This window comes from Rissa tridactyla, chromosome 1 (assembly GCF_028500815.1).
Source record: "Rissa tridactyla isolate bRisTri1 chromosome 1, bRisTri1.patW.cur.20221130, whole genome shotgun sequence".
Lineage (NCBI taxonomy): Eukaryota > Metazoa > Chordata > Aves > Charadriiformes > Laridae > Rissa > Rissa tridactyla.
Window position 1 is genome coordinate 83,795,719 of NC_071466.1, and position 20,367 is coordinate 83,816,085.

At 41.6% G+C, this 20,367-nt stretch overlaps 1 protein-coding gene across 5 annotated transcripts in view; it reads left to right on the forward strand.

Moving 5' to 3' along the window:
* FRMPD4 (FERM and PDZ domain containing 4) overlaps nucleotides 1–20,367 on the forward strand; it is a 352,077-nt gene that overhangs the window by 43,354 nt on the left and 288,356 nt on the right. For 3 of the 5 annotated variants that reach the window (XM_054189042.1, XM_054189063.1, XM_054189100.1), the window contains exon 1: nucleotides 3,177–3,312. The exons of the other annotated variants lie outside the window; for them this stretch is intronic. In XM_054189042.1, coding sequence (XP_054045017.1) covers nucleotides 3,272–3,312 — 41 coding nt within the window. In that variant the 5' untranslated portion in view covers nucleotides 3,177–3,271. Of the gene's footprint in view, nucleotides 1–3,176; nucleotides 3,313–20,367 lie in introns of those variants that run through there. 5 annotated transcript variants of the gene reach the window in all.

Sequence of the window (20,367 nt, forward strand, 5' to 3'; positions counted from 1 at the left end):
CAGGACATGGTTTGAAGTGATAGGTGCCCGTCCACCACAGGGGTGGGGTAAGACCAGCTGAGGCTGGATCCCTAACTTTTGGTAGTGACTGAGAAGAATCCCACTGTAGAAACTAAAAGGTATAAATGTGTGTGCTAGAGTTCAGTCATGACATTATCTAGTTGATGTTACTGCAAATGAAGATATAATGCCAAAATATGATTTGAATGTAGAGATGATAGCTCCAAAGCCAGTCCAAATTACACATATCAACATTTACTCTTGAAATAGAACAACGCCCACCACCTTGCTTCTTCGGGTAGGCAAATTTTAGTCTTTTCCCACAGCTCTGACATAGCTTTATATCCAGTTGCTGTGACACCAGAACCCAAAGAGCTGTGAACTGATGTACTCACTGTCATACCCAGTCTCCTCCCCGCGTGTGATTCTCACATAGCAGACCTCCAAAATGTTACCAGTATTTAGCACAGTTGGAAGAAGCACACTTGTCCAGGTTCTCTGTTCACATCTGCACATCCTGCACTGGCAGAGGGTTGCACTAGATGATCTCCAGAGCTCCCTTCCAACCCCTACCATTCTATGATTCTGTGATCCAGGAGTAAGACTCCTGTTACACCGCTATTAACGCACCTGCAGGATGTCGGCTATTCCAACAGTATCTCCAAAGCCATTCTGGAAAATCTGTACTGTTGCAACAGCTTCTGCCTAGGAGAAGAAAAATATAAAAGTAGCTATAAAAGTAGTAATGCTTCATTTATCTGTTTGGAATGCCAAAGAAAGAGAAGATAATTTCAGCTTCATTTCAAATTTTAATGACTTTCCATAAAGCCCTATCATTTTGGGTACAGACCCTGTGCTTACCATAGTGACGTATTTATAAACAATAATCTTTCTTACCTCTTAGTCTTTGTTTTGCTAGGCAAAGCACCTTCAGTCTCCGCTCATAAGACCGACTCTTCATTACCTTTAACACTCTTTTAGCATCCTCCCTGCACCTGCTCTCGTTTTTCTCAATGTACTTTTTGAATAAGCTGAGTACGGCATTTCTGATCAGATCTCATGCTTTCTGCTACTGGTAATACCTCAGTCAATATATGCTAGGATCACATTTGCCTTTCCACCGAAAAGACCCTGAAACAACAGAAATTCTAGTGACCCCCTAGAACCTCTTCACTTCTCTGGCTCTCACCGCTACACTTTAAGGCACCTTTATGTGACAAGCCTTGGAGCATGGAGTGCTCAAGACAGGAGCTTTGTTTGATACAGAACATATGTGCTCAATTTTATATATGGTATATCATTTCATCAGCTTTACTTAGCTTTGTAGGATCTTGGCCTATCTCCTCAGTCTATAAATAAATAATGACAGTTTTATAAATAAATCAGTTTCTAACCAGCTGAAACTGTGTTATCTTTGTAACTTTTACCAATCAATACAGCAGTGTGAGTGACAGGCACAGGTTCTACAGTTTTAGAAACCACGTTATAACAATAAATAAATATAGTTACATGTAAGAACCACATAAATATTTTGATGCACTAGCATAAAACACTTCCTAAGGCATTTCAGAATTTGCCCAAGCAATTTACGTCTGTGGTAGGCCAGCAAGTGTTTTTTAGCTGGCAGTTCAGTGTTCTCCCAGTGTAAATAGATGATCAATCATTCTTTGTTGTTATTGTTTTAAAGAATAGGTTGAAACCAATTCACGACGAGTGTTCGTACTGCCTGTTCTTTTTGTTCTCTTATCAATACAAGTTTTAATATTAAAAAAGGGCATTGTTTTCATCTGGCTGCTGGAGTTTACATGTTGGGCTCTACTGTCATTTCTGAAGTTCTTGGTTGGTGGGAGAGTACAGGTGCAAGCCTGCAGAAGAGACCAAAACTCTGTAAAGGCAGGAATTAAAGAGCGTATCAATCTATTCAGTGAACAAAAACACAAATAAAAACACTGAGGTGGAGGAAATCCATTTCCATGCCGAGAATTATTGTATTGCAGTGCAGAGCTTGCATGAAGATGAATTTGAATTTCACTTGCCTTCCTGTCCATAAGCTTGCAGTGAGCAAGTAGGACAGCTGGACTCCAGTGTCTCTTTCCAAGGCAGCGCATCTCTACTGTTCTTGTGTCAGGACATTTGGATGTATCATTTTTCCTCAAGATGGGCTATGAAGAATGCTTGATTTTAATTATGTTGCCACGAACCAGCCTTGCCATGTTCCTGTCACCATCAGGAGCACTTCATTCCTCCAAGTCTTCTTTTACGGCATCGGTAGAGAGGTCACTGGATAGTGACAACAGCCAGGCAGTAGATTTGAGCCCTGCTGTCTGTCAGCGCTCCAGGTCCACCATCGATGAGCACTCAGTGCGAGGGACGAAGGCCAATAGGCCCTTCCCCACCCTGGAGGGAAGCACAGAGCGGTGTGATCGCACAGGGCAGGTCGCTGGGGGGGAAGAGGGCTCTCTGCTTTCCCCACTCTCCTTCCCAGGCCCAGGGTGCGGCTCCCCGACTGGGGAGGAGCCCCCTCCTACTCACCAGGGCGGCCCTCAAGCCTGAGGGCGAGCAGAGCCGGGCCGAGAGAGGGCACCCCCTCAAGTCCCGACCCCTTTCCCTCCGTCGCCGCGGCTCCGGCCGGCCCTGCGGGGAGCCCCGCCGCGGCGGGCGGCCAGGCCCCTCAGCCCGGCCCGCTGCCGGCGGCCGCAGCGCCTCCTCGGGCTAGAGCCAGCGGGCGGCGCTCCCTCGGGCCACCGCCGCCGCCTGCGCCCTCCGCTCCCCCACGAGAGGGGGAGACATTGCCGGCGAGAGGAGAAACTCCCCCTTCTACAACCTCCACCTTCCTCAGCCCCCCCCCTCCGCCTGCCTCCTCTGGGGATACTGCGAAGAGGCAGCGGGCGGCTGAACGCTGCCGCCTCCCCCCTCAGCCTCCCGGTGCGCGGCGCGGAGGGGGCCGGGGCTGAGGGCAGCCCTCCTTGCCTGGCAGCCCCCTCCCCGTGCCTTGAGTTACCCCAGGGAGGGGGCAAGGCAGGCAGAGAGCGGGGCGGAGGGGAGGGGGGGGAGCGGAGGGGGAGGGCTGGGCGCAGATGAACGCGGCTCCTGCGAGATGCTGCACGCCCAGCTCCCTGCCGGAGGGGGGTAGCAGCCTCTGCCTCCGCCGGCTCCTGCTTTTGCGAGGGCTGTTGCTGCCGCTGGACGCAAACCTTCTCCCGACATGGAGCTGCTGCTGCCGCCGCTGGAGTGAGTCAGTGCGACGGGCAGAGCGCAGCCGGCTGCATGGATGGATGTGTTTAGCTTTGTGAAGATTGGGAAGCTCTCCGGGTAGGTGTTTGCTGCTGCTGCTGGTCCGCCACCCGCGGGGCGTCCCGCTGCCCGGCGAGGGCGGGAAGGGCTGTGGGGGGCTGCCCGGCGTGAGGAGCGCCGCCGCTACCGGGCTCAACTTCCGTCGCAGCCGGGCGAGGGTCCGGGGGTCGGGGTGGGGCGCTGGGCGTTCGCTGCCCCTGGCACTTGCCGGGGCCGCGGAGGTGGCTCTGCCGCGGGATGGGTAGTCGCCCCCTCTCTCTTTTTCTCTCTCCCTTCACCTTCCTCAGGGACGACGGAGGCGTCCCGCGGCGGGCGTTCCTCGCCGCGGCGCGGCCGCGGTTGAGGCGAGAGCGGTGCCCGCCTTGACAGGGCACCGGTTCTGAAAATGCAAAAGCGGCGATGGGAGCCGGCACCGGGACCGGTGTTGGGGGGCGGTTGGTCGCGGGGCGGGCGGCGTGTAACGGTCACCTGCCGGGGGAGGGCGGGGGGAGGCCGAACTTGTGAGGGAGCGGGGCAGCCCCCGGCCCGGCCCGGCCGAGCCGCGGGGAAGGGGCTCGCCCTGCCCCGCCGGCTCCGCTCCGCTCCCCTCCCGGCTCGGTACGCGGCGCCTCGAACGCGGCGGCTCCTCCGGGAGCGGTATTTTTAGAGAAGCGGTGAAATCATCGGCAGCTCCTGAGCGCTGCCGCCTCGCACGGTGAGGGGTGCTGGGGCGCCGGTGGGTTTGGCGGCTCTTGCCCTTTGCTCGTCAGGCGTGGACTTCTCGTTGTTTTAAATGGGTGCTTGATTAGGGTTATTTTTTGCCTTTTTTTTAATTTTTTTCTTGGCTTTCCGAATAAATCTTGTTTCTCGTGGCCCTGGAGTTGTGGTCTCTCCCCGTAGACTGTTGCGTTGGCAGCGAGTCGCCAGGCCTGAAGCTGCATAGATGGATCAAGAACCACAACAGCCCCCGTTGAAATGTTCTCACCATAGTTAAACATAACTGGAGGTAACAGGGGGAAATCACGCTTTATCTCAAAGGTGCAGCATAAAAGTACTTGAGTTGCAGGGGTTTTTTTTCAGGGTTCTGGTGCGGATAATCTTCCTAAAGGATTTAGCTTTGATCACAGTAACTAGGAGTGTTTTCGAATTCTTATGATTCAGTGGTTCCTACACCATAGTTACCATATCCTTTTCTGTTTATGAAGCGCATATGAGGCTGAAAGTGGATGCTGTACAAAAGGGGGAAAGGCCTCGTTAAGAAAATACAAAAGGCAGCTTGCTCCAGTGACGCTCAGGTAGGGAGCTTGTCAAAATGATAGATGGTCTTTAAAAAAACAAATATTGCATGGCTGGAAGTTAGAGACTGCCACAGGTGCAGGCGTAGCCTTTATTCCCCCCAAATTCCCACCATTGCACCTGGCTGTGATTACAGCTCTGCTTGTGGTGATGCCAGCACAGAACAGCTGCTATCATTCAAGCACATCATTGTCTCATCCTGCTCGCAGCAATTTTACATGATGTGACGGCTACAAGGCTGGCGGCCCGTTTGGCTTTCCTTGGGTCGTGTTCCCGGCTGATGCCGCTAGAGCTGCAGCAGCTACAGTGGAAACTTTGAGGAGAGGGAAAATATGCTCGCGTAGATAAGGAGCCGGTCACATAGTATGATATTTCTTTCTAGGTAACTGAATTGTTTGACCTCTTCTGTTTGTTTGGAAACAGTGTTTTAGAAAAGCTCCCAGATCTTCATGTCACACTTGAGCTCGAATCAAAGGGAAAGAAAGGGATATGCTGGTTGGAAATGTTGTTAAGTCTCGTACATGGCAGTTTTTATATATATATATATATTGTAAGCTTCGGTCTTTGTTGGTGTGTACAAAATCTGTAGCTTTCTGCATACTTGAAGACACAGCTGTTGCCAATGGTGAGATTTGTATTTAAGTAAAGGCAGATTATAGCATTTCTCTAGAAGAACCTGAAAGTTTCAAAGCTTGCATCTGGCTTCGCATGATTCAAGGATATGAAGTACTTAGGGACTGAATTTGTCTCGTAGATTGTACTAAATCATTTCTGTACTGAGATACTCTCTTCGTTTCTAATTTTCTGGTTGTTAAATGACCTAATAGTTTACACAGGACTTTACTTGCTGTTTCCTAGGTAACAGCTAGGTATCTGTTCCAATTTTAGGAGAGCTTTGCGGAGCAGACAGGTTCCAGTGTAAACCCCATTTTTAATCCCTCTGTGCGTTTGGGTTGAAAGACTAGTTTGCCTGAAAATGCCGGTTCTTTCTTTGCTGTTAGAAGGAAGGCCTTTCTGAAAGAAAGGAGTGAGCTGCTACACAGTATTTAACTAAGAGCATGATACTGCAGGCAGATTACCTACAGGAAGTTGTGTTGAACTTGGCTGGTACTGAACTCTTTCATGACTTTCAGTCTTTTTAAATTTTATTTTGCTGTGCATTCAGATCTCATTTTAGGTTACAAGTCAGCTATTACAGTTGTAGTTTGCAGCCGCGATCCTTCAGGCAGTGGCACGGATAAGCTCTGTTATGCATGGCTGCTGGGAGGGATACTTCTTGAAGACATAGTATACTTTTAATAGATGTGGTGAGAATTTAAATTTTGCCTTGATCAATTAATCTATAAGACTTTTTATCTAGAATAAGCTTAAGATGGAGTATAAAATCCTAACAAGGTGGCTATTGTATATAAAATTTTACATAGCATGTGTAAAACTTAATGTTTTAATTATCTCTGCAGGTTTTTTATGTGGTACCAGTGTGTAGAGTTTTTTAGAGACTCTCAGTTTTGCAACTGCTTCAACAGTTGTCCGCAGTTGCTGGGTGAGTGGGGAATATGGGACATAATCTGGAAAAAGGATGTGTGCAGAAATGGAAGTGAACTCCAAACTGGATTTATGGCAGATGTGATCTTTGATAATCTTTTTCTTTCCTTGCCCTTGTAGCTCTGTCATGTTGCATACTATGCATCAAATATCGATGCTTCCTGGTAAAGTTTCTGTTGATTTCTAAAGATTGGAGATACTCATCTGACATCAAAACCAAAAATATCATGTAGAAATACTGATCGCACTTTCACTGACAAAGCCTCTCTCCCACCCCCCTTTTGGAAATTCACCAATCTAGTAATGGTGTGGAATAATTGTTTTTTTATAAATCTTGCAACGTCATTCTCTGGAGAAAAAAAAAACAAAACAAACGCTTTTTTTTTGTAATGAATTTCCAAGTGTAGAGAATGATTGACAAGCCTTGTTTAATGGATCAGTACTCCGATGCGGAGCTGTGCAAGGCAGGTGAATATTTCTGTAGTGTGGGCTGCATAAGCACGTATGGTGTGGTAGTGTCTGTAATTTGGGAGTGAGGATTAGTAGGATAGATAAGGTGCACATAAAAATTGCCAGATTAGGTTGGATCAGAAGTCTGTCTTGCCTGGTATTCACTTTTAATTGCTTTTAGCAGCTGCTTGGGGAAGGAGTAGAACGAGTATGGAGTGTTAATGCTTGAGCATAGTATCAGGAGCAGAGGAATGACGGTGCTGCTGTGCCGAATATGAAATGGAGCATTTTCAGATCTAGGTAAATCTGAGTAAGGGGGACAGTGTCAAGCTTCTAGTCAGTACTGGACAGATGAACTATGAAACAATAGGTCAGAATAGTCAACAGAGGTTAGCAAGAGTTTAAGCCTGTATTCACAGAATATATTTTTATTTAGAAAATCTGTTTATTGGGAATGACTGTTTTTGTGACGTCTGTAGAGGTCAGTTCTGTTTCAGAGCTTTCATAGCGGGATATAAAACTTCCATATGGAAAGATGACTGTCTGCATACCACCTGTATGTGACTGAGTGGGGTAGTGACCCTCCAGAGTTGGGACACATAGCTTTTGGGCCCCTGCTACTGTTTGTAGCTCTGCCAAATAACACCAGGTAGAAAATAACATGATTGTCCACATGAGTAGCCATCAGTCTGTAAGCTGTGACAATACTGGTAAGGATGGGTTGGACGTCTCTGTCACACTGTTACCTTTGCGGGAGAAGTTCTGAGCTCATGTAAGCCATTTGTCACCAGAGAGGAAGCCTCCCAAAAATGGGGCTGCGGTATGGGGTAAGAAAGTAGATATCTGTACTACCTCATTGTGGCTGTTAGAAGTATAATTAACAGAGAGTATAATTATCCTCCATGTAACAGGAGGATACCAGTAAGACATGGACCCATCCTTAACAGCAATGCTAATTTGTGGTATGTGGTAGGTAAATGGCTAATACCTAGATCTTTACCTTTTTTTTTTTTTACAAGTTTTGCATTGCCATCCATTATTGTTGAGTTTAAATTTATTCCATTAAAAACTGGATGTGAATAGCCATATCCCTGCTGTCCCCTTGGAATCAGCTTTAAAACAACAAAACAATCCCATAACCCTGCAAGCTCTTCATTGCAGAGAGCACTCAAATATGGTTGGTTTTTTTTTTTTTCCCTGTGATTATGCTAAACCTGAGGCTGTGTTTCTCACTGAGGAGGAACCTCTTACAAATTCCTTTTTCAATGGAGCCGATACATCTCATGTTCTCATCTTTTGTGCTTACCTTTCCATAGCTGGACACCTCTAGTCAGATAGATTGACTTGGTACCCGCACAAATGTTTGGGCTTTTGGGTTCTTACTTCTTATAAAAGTGAAGCAAGTCTGAACAGACTCCAAATCTCAGAGTCTTAACAATTGTTGTCTCATTTTTCTGCCTTTGTAGCCCCGTGCTTGGTCCTGTTCTCTCCAGATACTGTTCTTTAGATGTCCTGCCAAACTGGTGTGAAAGGTCCTCTCCTAGAGCTGTATTAAAATCTAACAAACCAGAAGCTGTATTTGTAGATTCTGAATGCTAGGTTCTTGTTTTTACAGGGAATAAAGTTGCTTGGCTTCACGGTTTAGTTATTTTTATATGGCCAAGCAGACGTATGTTTCCCAGGTCTAAGGTTCTGAGGTGGGTCAGTCTGTTGTTTGATTGATTGATTTATTAAGGAATTTGAGAAGATTTTGGGTTCCTTACCTGTCTTTTCTTTAGTTTATTAGAATAGCATCTTTCTTTACTTGTGATTTTCCTCGTCATGTTTTTATTTTGCTGTGATGTAAAAAGCCACCTTAATGGAGAGACAATTAAAAGTGTACTTAAATTACTGATGCTATTTTACATACAATTTTTGGAACAATTTTTATGAGTGCTCTTTGAAATGACAATATCATAGCTCGTAAGTTATTTTCAGTATTTACAAAAGACTGTGTCAGTAAGAAAGCCTATGATTATCCTTTTTATACTCAAAGGAGGTAATTTAATTCTAAACAGGATTTTATTATACTGGATGATAATTCAAATAACCATGAATTTACTTCACCTTTTTTTCTTGCGAGGACTGCACTACATTTAGTGAGATACTTTTCTATTCACATTAATATAAGAGCTTTACCTTATATTTTATTATTTGTCTGTTTTGTTAGCTGACACACATAATAAAGACATGTGCTTTAATGTCTGTGATGTTAGTAATGTTGTATGTCATAACGGCTTCAGCAGTTTAGAGACTTATTAAAACCGCTCCTTATATTGTGAACTGCTGTAAACTTGTCAAGTGGCTAGTGAATGATGATGCAACTCTGCTAAATATGTATGTTCTCTAAATACTGTTTGCCTAGTGATACAGAGCTTAAAAGATGTAACCAGAAGTAACCTTGTCTCTGGAAATTTTTGAGAAAGAAAAAAAAGAAAGGAAAACAAACTCCACAAGTAATGCTATTATTTCCCCTTCTACTACTAATTACTGAAGGAGATAGAATGACAACTTTGAGAATGTGCACTCTGATTTAAGAACAATCAAAGCATGTGTGGGTTCAGTATAATATTTTCATTTCTAGGACGACTGCTTTTCCATTTGGTTTTGATTTTTTTTGGAGAACTTCAATCTGTGATGTCAAATCCTTAGTGACATGGTTGAATCAACAATCCTGGGATAGTTTCTTTTATAATCAAAACTTGGACCAATGTTCTTGTGTGCGTGCATTTAAGTCAATCTGTTAATTAGTCTCATATGGCTTGAGAAGATAGATAGAAAAGGTTGGTTTTTTTCTTTCTTCTGTATTCACTGGTACCAGGAAGAGCCTAAGGTGCCTTATAGTTTTTTGTTTAGTTTTGGGGGGGTTCTTTGTTTGCGATTTTGTTGTTTGGTTGGATTTTTGAGAAGCCTGCTTATCTTTGCAGTCAGACATACTCATGTGGGAAATTTCAGTTACATTGAAAAAAATTACTTAACCATATCAGTAATACAAAATGAGGGTATGTTTCCATATTTTACAACATTCTCAGTCATTATGGAAGTGCACCAAGCTGTTCGTTGAAAATACAAACTGTGACCTGAAATAACGAGTGGATAATACATGCTCTCAGCTCTGCTGGTAATGTGGCAGAGAAGGGGTATTTTACTGCTCTTGACAGCATTTTCAAGTAGTTATGTCAGTATATCACAACTTAGTGTCTGACTGATGTGATGAAGAATTGAGTAAAGTCATGTAGGAGCGACCATCTCCTGTAAAATGAACTGTCATCTGGGAAGGATCTGTAACCATTGAAGACAAATAATGCAAAAAATCAAACGTGGGGAAAAGTAATTTTGGTTTCCAGTGCTACATGCTGTGTCATGCACACGCAAGTAGCTCTATTAAATGAGGTGAGACCATCCGGGTACACGGATTACTCGTTTTCCTGGCTGTTTGCACATAACCTATTTGGATCTACCACAGGATGGAAACTTTTGATGCTGATAAAGTATCAGTGTTTAAATATTGTAGGGACATGCCTTGAATGGGAAGCGACTTCTGATAATACCAAATTGTACTTAAAACTGCTTTTTATAATCATGAATTATTGTGATTAAAGTTTTCTGAAGTACCTTGAAGAAATTTGTGAACTCAAAAGGTTGTACGTTTATTGAAGGTATGTTTGAAGACTTTTAAAAGAACCTGTGAGACTTCTGTTTCTGATAATTATTCCATTGACTAGAAATGAAGCAAATAACAGTGCCAATAGTATAAATTTCTGCAATTAATTGCACGTTCAAAGCCTAGTGAAATGAACACTGCTTAAAATCTAAACATGTGAAAGTACATTGGAGCTAGAAATGTGAAGTGCTCAGAGGCTCAGAAGTCTCTTTGACCTAAATCAGAACCTGGTGTTCTGTCCCTACCAGTAGTCCTTTAGTGTGTAGCCTATAGAAACTCCCTTTAATAGGTTGATTATTGGCTATCAAACCAGAAATTTTTTTTCATTAGTTTTAATAACCAACAAAGAAGAATTTTTTTGGGGGAAAAAAAAAAAGTTTTGAATGAGTAAGAACGCTTTGAAGAAGTAGAATGAGTGTTGTGGAGGGTAATGCAAATCTGCATCCTATTAAATATTTTTCACTGATGACTTAAAATAGAAGAGGGAAGTGACAAAAAGATGATTAGTATCTTTTAAGAACAGTCCCTTGTGAGATTTATTGCTTAGACAAAAATAACTTTCTTTGGTGGCAAGGAAAATGATTGCTGATTGACTTGGGTATTTTCACAACTGTTTTAAGTTAACAGCTTTGAGTGAAACACTTGCTTTTCTTTTTCAAAGAATTCTATTATTATAAAAGCATTGTCAGTGGGTACTGAATGCAAGCTTTTTCACTTTAATTATTATAAAGTTAGTGAGGGGAATTGCTGTGTATTGGTTTTAGCTATGGGAGTTTGGTGAGATAAAGTTCTGGAGAATAGGTGGTTATCTTGCAAGAATTTGATAACTGTTGGTAAAAAGGAGACTTAAACAAAGAATAAAAAGGTGGTGGTGAAGACAAAGAAGGAATATTTGTATGCTAAAGTTAATTGTTGAGTATGAATGCTTTTGTGATCTTCTGGTTCTTGATAGAGTTTATTTTTGGGTTCTGCTTGAAAATCTTGAAACTAAGGGAAAGAGATTTGGCATATTGGAATGTATTATGACCTTTTTTTAAAAGATATCTACAGATACAAAAAGTACGTATGTGTGGATTGATGAAAACTACTTAGTGATTTACATTGACAATCAAAAAGGCCAAGAAAGTGTCCTTCCTGTTCATCAGAATTTATTTCTGTATATGTACTTTTTTGTTTGTTTTGGGGGGTTGGGAGAGAGAAGACATAATTGTTGAAAATGACCTTATTTAGGAAGAAAATGCAAAATCAGTATTTGTAAAATTTTGTAGTACTGATCATACCCTGTTTAGGATGAAGATTTTCCAGAGCTTTTTGCATGATGAAGTTTCTATTGTTCAGATGAATTGTCAGCCTTTCTCGTGTAAGTGCTTACACATTTATATAAAATACTTTTCCAGTATTATGCAGCCTGTAAGGTTTTGCTTACCTTGCTTATAGATTTTGCAGTTTCACTGTTTGTTTTTAATCTTGAATTTGTGATTATATTACTCTGGATTTGGCAGTACTCATATGTTTAGAGAGCAAAAAGCCCATTATTCTATAGTAGTAAATGCTACCAGAAGCACTAAGAGTTGCACCAGCCATGTAGAACAACCTAGGTGTGTGTTACAAGTCTGAGCTGCGTGGATTTCACTTGTGCCCTGTATTTGACTGAAACAGAGCAGTAGAGAAGTGGAGAAGAAATCTGGAAATAGTCTGTATCTAAGAAGATTAGTAAAGCCAGGATGCTTCATATTTCCCTGAATGCCTGAACAATGGCACTAACTTTGGCTTGCTCTAAAAGAGACCATCACAAGCCTGATTTTCATGAAGCATCCGTAACAGGAGCCGTAAGAGAGTGGAGATTGCAGTCGTGTAGAAGAGCCTGCCCAAATAGCGCTTAAGTTCAAATTCTGCTTTGCTTGTGACGTTAGGCCTTTATCCCACAAAAAATGGAAAGTTACTATAGCACTACCTTTAAGGCCTTGCCCACTTTAGAAAGAAGTGGGCTGTTTGTTTAACACTGCAATGCATAACAGGTTGTTCAACTTTAGCACAGAAAAGACAAGTGTCACTTGTTTTGACTATGCGATGTGACTAATCAAGTCAAAATGTAGTTTACATGTTCAGGTAGAAACGATCAACATTCACATTTTTTTTTTTTACTGACATTACATTATGGACCATATGAAAATTGTAATTTAAAGGCATCTGCTTTTCCTGATTTTTATTTTTTTACTTGTAGAAAATCTCAGATGATGTTAACCAAAACGTTACTTTTTATTTCTGAAGAAAAATATTTTTTTTCCAGGAAGAGAGGCAGACAGTTTTCTCATGAAGTTGTCTATCTGCATAGTTTTTTACTTTGCATTATGTACTGTACGTTACCTGTCACATTTGCAAGGGGTGCGCTCTTCTCGTCCAGGGCATACAGTGAAGAGGGACAGAGAAGAATGTGTGGGGAATGATCTATACTTCACTATTTTGTTCTGAGGGCAGGGTGAATAGGGGCTACAGCGTGTAATAGCGGAGGAGTGGCAGAGGTAGGAAGAGAGAAGAAATTGGAGAAGGTAAGTTAATGAATGTTGTATTGAATGAGGGCTTATTTGCCACGAGTGAATTGAAGTAATTGTTCAAGACTAGCAGATCTTTATGTGAAGATGAACTTGCATTGTTGCCTGGGTAGGAGTTTATTTGCTTCATAAGGGTGGCTGAATTAATTGGTTAGTTGTGCTGTAATCTGTGTGACTGCTATTTAAAAAAGGGAAGAATTCACTTCAGCATTGCACAAAAAAAAAAAAAAAAAAAAAAAGAGATAGTTCTTTCTAAGTCTTGAGTTTCTTCTTGAAACTTTGTATTTCTCTAAGGGGCTTCTGGTGGCTGAGCTTGAACTAGCTCAATACATGAAATAACAAGGTGGTCCCTGTCTCCCTGTGTGTCTGCTGCTTGAGACACTACGATCAGGAAGGTGAGTGAAACTCATCCCCTGTACTTGATGATTGCTGTGCTCCAGCAGTGTGCCCAGGTGGCCAAGAAGGCCAAGAGCATCCTGGCCTGTATCAGGAACAGTGTAGTGAGTAGGACTAGGGAAGTGATCATCCCCCTGGACTCGGCACTGGTGAGGCCCCACCTCAAGTACTCTGTCCAGTTTTGGGCCCCTCACCAAAAAAAGACATTGAGGTGCTGGAGCGGGTCCAGAGAAGGGCAACGAATCTGGTGAGGGGTCTGGAAAATAAGTCTTATGAGGAGCGGCTGAGGGAGCTGGGGTTGTTTAGCCTGGAGAAAAGGAGGCTGAGGGGAGACCTTCTCGCTCTCTACAACTACCTGAAAGGAGGCTGTAGAGAGGTGGGGGTCGGTCTCTTCTCCCAAGTAACAGGCGATAGGACAAGATGAAACGGCCTCAAGTTGCACCAGGGGAGGTTTAGACTGGATATTAGGAAAACTTTTTGCACTGAAAGGATTATTAAGCATTGGAACAGGCTGCCCAGGGAAGTGGTTGAGGCACCATCCCTGGAGGTATTTAAAAGATGGGTAGACATAGAGCTTAGAGATAAAGTTTAGTGATGGTTTGTGTCAGAGTTAGGTTGGTGGTTGGAGTAGGTGATCTGAAAGGTCCCTTCCAACCTAGGCAATTCTATGGTTCTAAGTGAGGAGGCTATGTGAGAACCCTACACCTGAGTGAATGTGGGGAGAGGGTGGTATCCTGGAAAAGATGGGTTGGAGTGGGAAGGAGCTGCTTCAGCCCCTCTGAAATTCCTCAGGTCTTTCCTGGATCCTCTGGCTTTTCTGTCTCCTCCTCCTCCTGCCTGTGGAGTTTGTTTTGCTGCCTTTGAGTTTCTCAGCTTTTCCTAAGCACCTGCAAAACCAAGTGCAGGTTTTGAGGGCTAAATGCAGACTTCGTGTATCGTGCACATCCTGATGTACCAAGCTATTCCATCCCTGCTCCTGTGCCACACAGTCTAAAGAAACTGGCTTCCTATTAGTGTGAATTGTTTTAAAAAACAGATTTCTCTTCATATCTTTACCTTATTAGGCAGAAGAGGAGAGTGGTTGTCCAAAGGATTAATTTTCCTACATTGCTTGTAGAAGGTGAACTGTCCAGGTTGTTTAATTTTTTTATTATTTTATTTTTTAGCTAATGAACATGTGTTCATTCATAGCAGTAAGCTTGTGGTTATATCCTTTCCATATACATGTTTTCCAGGTTCTGGAAGCTGTCTAAAGAGATAAAAGGTTTCTTTTCAAATGCTAAATTTCTGAACTTGGAAAGAACATCTTACAGAAGCTGGTGTAGTGTGTCTGTGCTGCTTCTGAAACCACAAAAAATAATTGGAGAATATTAATGGCTTGCTTTTCAAATGCTCTTCATTTCTAAGCTGGAAATGGAAGTTTCATAGGTGCATGAATTAGCCTGAATTTTTAATTCAGCTTCGAATACCGTTGCTTTCTTGTTTTTTTGACACAAACGGGAGTAAACTTCAAGGGGTTACCATACAGTAATTTTTCAGTTCCTGCTATATCTTCTGTCATTCTTTATACATATATGACACTTTAGCAGACCCTTCTTTGTCCATCACTTCCATGCTTTGCAGTGCTTACCTTTCTACTCTCACATTCACATCACTGAAAACGTGCGATAGAGAAGATGGTGGTTACAGGAGTCTTGAAGGATACATCTAAAGGATTGCTCTAAAAAAACAGCAATAACTTATTCCACTGAAAAACTTGAATTAAGAACTACTCAGTCTCTGCTTGTTTTCTTTTATGTGTGTAAAAATATCGTATATCAAGGGAAGTACTAGCAAGACGCACAGTTAAAAATGTTGTGGTTTTTACTTTCTTTCTAGATGGCTAACATAGTGTGTCTGGATGACTAATATTTAGTATGTCTTAAAGACGACCACTTTCTAAGTAATATTCTTGGAATGTGAATAGTAGAATACAAGCCTGTTTTGCTTTAGTTGACATGCTTCGTTCAAAGATTTCCAATATCTTTTTTTTTTTTGTGCTGAATGTCTTGCATATTTGTTTACTGAGAACAAATATTCTCTTTCAAAGCAAAACATTAAGTTTATTTCTTTGTCTCTTTTGATGCCTTTAGTAGGCATTAAGGTACTGTGACAGGCATTGCTGAGATGGGATATTCCAAAAAGGTGGTGGAAATGCCAGTGTGGAAAGCTGACAGATTCTGTACTCCTGCAAACTGTTTCTGTTGTTGGCCTATTGGATTCAAGTTGTCCACGGTGCCTGGGTATGCTACCTGTTGTGGTGACTTTAATAGATTTAACAGTAGCCTGCTATGTAAAGGGTAAGGGAGGAACTTTCACTCTTCCAGATGTCAGTGCAAGCCTTCATCTCAACAAAAGCACTTTGTATTTATTTAATGGCAGAATGTTGATTTGCTTTTTGTTGGGTTTTCTAAAGCTCATCTCGACCTCATAGTGTTCTGTGACCTTGAAATGAATAGACAAGCGTACGCTTGCTGAAGTGTTTCTCTTTCATTTGTGTTCATTAGCCATTAATGTCAGAGTTCATCCTGTTTTCTCATGTTACATGCTGCTTTTCAAAAAGAGAAATTCTGTTTTCTTGTTAAAAGTTTAAAATATTTCTTTCATAGGACAAGATAAAGTACCATTAGTTTGGTTTTTTTCAAGTGGTTCATAGTTCAGTGCTGCAATGAGCAGCTTTCTAATTAGAGGACACTTATCCTACTGGGCATTATCTCAAAATGGCTGAAATTTATTTTAGCTTCATGAAATATTACTGCATCAACATGTGTTTACCAAGCTGCAGTGGTAACAACTGACATACATTCTGTCCAGTGTTCAAAATACTCTTTTTGCCATCTCTAAATGTGGTGGTAGGCAGAAAACAGTTTGCCTCTTAATTTCTTTGGTGACGTTTGCTGTTTTTATTTCCTTTCCCCCTTTCTCTCACCCCCCCTCCAATTAGTTTTCCACTCAAGGAGCTTTCTTATGATAGATCCCCCCTTTCATGATGAGTATGTAATTCTGACTCACAAGTTGTCATGATTGCTTGGCAGTATTGGCAGGGTGTGTACACAGGTGCTTGGACCACAAAAAGACACCTTGCACCAGATTTTTTTGATATTTATTAGTTCAATATTCTGGCTTTTAAAGGTGTTGGGGGGGGTAATAGGTGGTTTGTGCTTTCTTTTATACTTATGTTCAGGGGAAAGCAATTTTTAGCATTAGACGGTGAATTAGCTGTTGGTTCTGCCTTTAGTGTTTAATGACAAGAAGGCTTAAAGTTTATATAGTGTTAAGTGAAATGATAAGGAAACTTCACTCTTGTGTTTGTGTGATCTGTGTGGAAGTCTGGTGAGTAAGGACAGCACGGCTACTTTGTTTTTCACGTGTATACAGTCATTCCCTCTTCGTTTGCTCATCTCTTATTTTGTGAACTGAATGATACAGCCCTTATACCTAAAATGCGGTGGCTTTTTTTTTTTCCTTCAAGCTGAACTGTATGCAGACTGCACAGGCCAAATAACCCTGTGTACTGCGTCTCTTTATTCGCTAAGTAAATAACAGTGTTACTTGAATCGCAGCCAAAACTTTCTTTGCAGGCTTAACTGTTGCTCTGATTTAATCTGGTAGGACCTGCCTGTCCCAGATGCCGGTTCTCTTTGTGTAGTCAACCTCAACTGGCCCCACATACCCCGAGTGGAAGTAATGAAGCACCTTCAGTGCCGTGCTGCAGTAGCTACTGCTGTCAGGTTGGTTGAGGGAAGAAAACCTGCTATACGTTTTTAGGTCTGCTTCCCTGTGCTCATGGAGTGCTTCTGAAAGGGATGGTTCCCAGGCTTGGCAAACTCTTCAGCTGGGAAGTAAAATTTGCATTACATTTCCAGATGACACGATCTACTCTCCAAACTGGCAAACTTAGTCCAGCAACTGTTTTGAATAATTTGCTGAATAACCGGTGTTGTTAATGACAAAGGACTTGCATTTTGAGGGGTACAGAGGTGTGTAAATGCACCAGTGCACTCACGTGCCCACTCTGCTTACTGTACAGCACCTATAAAATATGTATAGAGAGTCTTTGGTATACAAATGCAACAGTGATTTGAGAGGCAAAGACCATGTCTTTCCATTCTCAAGTTAGACTTTCATAACTCATGCTTATTGTGTTGAAAGCTATGGTTGTTCCACTGTAAAAGGAAAAAAATACTACTTCATCTCTGCAGTAAGGTATTTTTACAGTTTAGTGCATGGTGACTTATGTAGTATTTTTTGACATTTATCAACACATACAGAAAACACAAACACTCAGACCGTGATAATCATGGTGGGCAACTGGATGGAGAACTTATCTTTGTAATCATCCGGCACGGACTCTGCCTGGGCTCAATGTAAAAATAAAATAACAGAATTTATCTGTCACCTGGTAAAACATGGGAGAGAATTGTTATTCCAGAAGAAGCCACTAGTTCTGATTACCTCTATGTTGTGTATTTCTTTTGATGTCCTGAATAGGGGGGAGAAGTAATTAAAGACAATTCTTTCTATTTTATTTTCTTCTTAGAAGGAACTGTGTGTTTGTTGTCTAGTTGTCTGTAAGCTAATGAATGCTGACTTCCAAATAACGATGCCAAATCATCAGCTGGTTTTGAAATTTAAGGCCACCTTTGGCATTATATTATACCAGTTTGTCATTGGGCCTTATTTGAGAATTTTCAAAAGGACTCTGTTCCATGTGGAATTGTCTTAAAACATACTTTTCTAGTGCATAATTAAAAATACTTACACATACACCAGAATTGAAAATATACTTTTTACCTTTTGATTTTAAATCTGTCTGCTTTCCTCTGTCCTGTGTTCCTATAGTGATTCTGATTGATTGCAGTGGCACTTGGTGGTGACAGAAGAGTGGATCACCTGCAGTCTGCTCAGCTTGCCTCTGGATTTAGCCAAGAATTTGCTCCCTTGGATGGGAACTGCATAACCATTGCTGATAGCATTTTTATTTTTTTCCCTTTTTTTTTTTTTTTCCCTCCTCCCCTTCTGATTTTGTTTTAAACAGGTCAGAAAATCTGTGGAAATGCTTTTGCTGAGACTGTTCAGTGTGACATGTCTGTTAGTAATTTGGAAGGAACTTTTCGTGCATGTTGCTAGGTTATAACTTCTTAACCATTTGCAAAATCAACGCTTGTATTTTCCTGTGTTACTTGTAGAAAAACCTGTCAGCATTCAATGGCAGCATCTAAAAAACAGAGTGTTCATCCTCTAGGTAAGGAATGGACTTGGCAGTATTTTTTAAAGAACTAATTTGTTTCCATTGTAATGGAGAATATAAGATCCAGTGGATAATCTACTCTCACCTGCAACATTGTGCTTAGTTTTAGGTACTGTTTTTTAAAAAAAAAACCTGGGGGAGAGAAAAAAAACTTCCACATGACATGCTGGTGAATTATAATATTTGGGAACTGATGTAAAGAAGGGGACTTTCTTAGAGATATACAAAACTAAATTTTCAGGTGAGGTAAAGTGGGGGATTTGGTTTTTTAACCAAAAAAATAAAAAACTTTGGACCTCCAGGGTAGGTTTGTGTTGTTTTTTGTTTTTTTTTAAAGGGGGGGGGGCAAAACAGACTTAAGAGAGAGAAGTTTTATAGAGCAGTGTATCCAACAAAAATGAACTCCTGTTCAGTAGTTGTGCTCTTTGCAAGCCTTAGATATTATCAAGAGTCAGATCCTTCTGGAACTTTATAGTCTGATCTAGCATAAAATGTATGTACGTTTTTGCAGCAGGTAATTTCACTTCTAGTTGATGAAATTAGGCAAAGAGGTTGAAAGGTCAGTCTACTACAGATTTCAACTGTGCTTGGCATTAGTATGAAAGTGTGGATGAGGCATCACAAGGAAAATCTTTAACACACTTGCATTTGTGCAAATAAGTGTTCCATTCTGTTTAGGGGTGTAACATATTACTACCGCAACGAAAACATAAGCCTTACAGCTTTCCTATGCTTCATTGGGAAAAGTGTCGTCTTATCCGTTTTCCACAGGCTGCAGTGCTTAATGCTTAATTCTTAATATAAACTGTATTTTAGAAAGGTTTACAGACTGTAGCAGTCTGTATATGTTGGTAAAAAAGATACTGAATTTTATCACCATTTTTCCATTTGGAGAGGATAAACAGTAAATAAAGTATTGAGAATCTGGAAGACATGCCATTGGTCAGCTGATGAGTGTTTGTTGGTAAATTATATTATGATACCTTACGTTTAAATTTCTCCAGGATTTTTTCTGTAGTTTAAATGTTCATTTTATCTACAAGAACTGGAGAATTAAGCAAAAAAAACACGGAGGGCAAGAGGTAAGCCACCTACTGTGGAGTGTCCCTACATTTGCTATTTGGTATGTGAAAGTGAGCTGCTGTTACCTAGTTTCATGTATGTTAACTCGTCTTCTGTGCGAGTTTATAAGCATCATTTCTGGAGCTGTCTATGAACCATGCAGAATGGTTTGCTTTTGAACAAATCTTTCCAGAAACCAAAACGGCTGTATCCCAAGTAAGATTTGATACGTGGTGAGACAAGAGTGTAGGTCAACTCTAGAGCCTGTTTGCCATGACACGTGATATCTTCTAGAATTTTGGTGACTTCATAAGAGTCAAGTAACATTGTTATCACAAAAAAGCATCTTTAAGTATGAGAATTTACACCACGTTCCTGAGGCTATTGAGTGTTCCAGACCAGTTCATGTTGGCTAATGCAGAATACCAGATGTCCCTGATGAGCAGATCTGGGAAACCATTTGGTGGTAGCTAGTAGAAAATATTATCGGGCACAATGGTGTTGCAGAATTTCTGCCCTTCTTTGGAGTTTCTGCATTTCATATCCTCTCTGAAGGCTGGAGGTCTGAGCCAACATCTGTTGCTTCAGGCTACCAAGCATTAGGGTATTCCAGAGAGAAAGAATTTAGTTGCAAATAGAAGAATGAAAATGGAGCTGTGAAGAATATAATGTCTGACTGTTAAGTAGTTGTAATTAGCTGGGGCACCTGCTTAGGAAAGGGAGTCCTTGGTTTCTAGCCCCTTTTCCGGGGTTTATCCGTGGCTTTTATTCTCTCATGTTCTAGCACAGTCACGTAGAGC